Source organism: Buceros rhinoceros, unplaced genomic scaffold (assembly GCF_000710305.1).
Source record: "Buceros rhinoceros silvestris isolate BGI_N320 unplaced genomic scaffold, ASM71030v1 scaffold27200, whole genome shotgun sequence".
Lineage (NCBI taxonomy): Eukaryota > Metazoa > Chordata > Aves > Bucerotiformes > Bucerotidae > Buceros > Buceros rhinoceros.
Window position 1 is genome coordinate 1 of NW_010391727.1, and position 202 is coordinate 202.

Genomic DNA, 202 nt, shown 5'->3' on the forward strand with positions numbered 1-202 from the left:
CGGCGGGACTGGCCGTGCGGCAATTGAGGGTTTGGAGTTTTTCTCTTTCTCCCTTTCAGAGGTTTAAGAAATGGCGAAGTTCGTGACCCCCGTGATCCAGGACAACCCCTCTGGCTGGGGCCCGTGCGCCGTGCCCGCGCAGGTCAGGGACATGCCCTACCAGCCCTTCAGCAAAGGAGACCGGCTGGGGGAGGGGACCCGG

The 202-nt window shown here is 63.4% G+C and overlaps 1 protein-coding gene across 1 annotated transcript in view; it reads left to right on the plus strand.

The window, feature by feature from the left end:
• The first annotated feature begins 70 nt into the window (after window positions 1–70).
• EIF3D (eukaryotic translation initiation factor 3, subunit D) overlaps window positions 71–202 on the plus strand; it is a 7,624-nt gene continuing 7,492 nt past the window's right edge. The window contains exon 1 of the mRNA XM_010142866.1: window positions 71–186. Within this exon, the coding sequence (XP_010141168.1) occupies window positions 71–186 (116 nt within the window). The remainder of the gene's footprint in view (window positions 187–202) is intronic.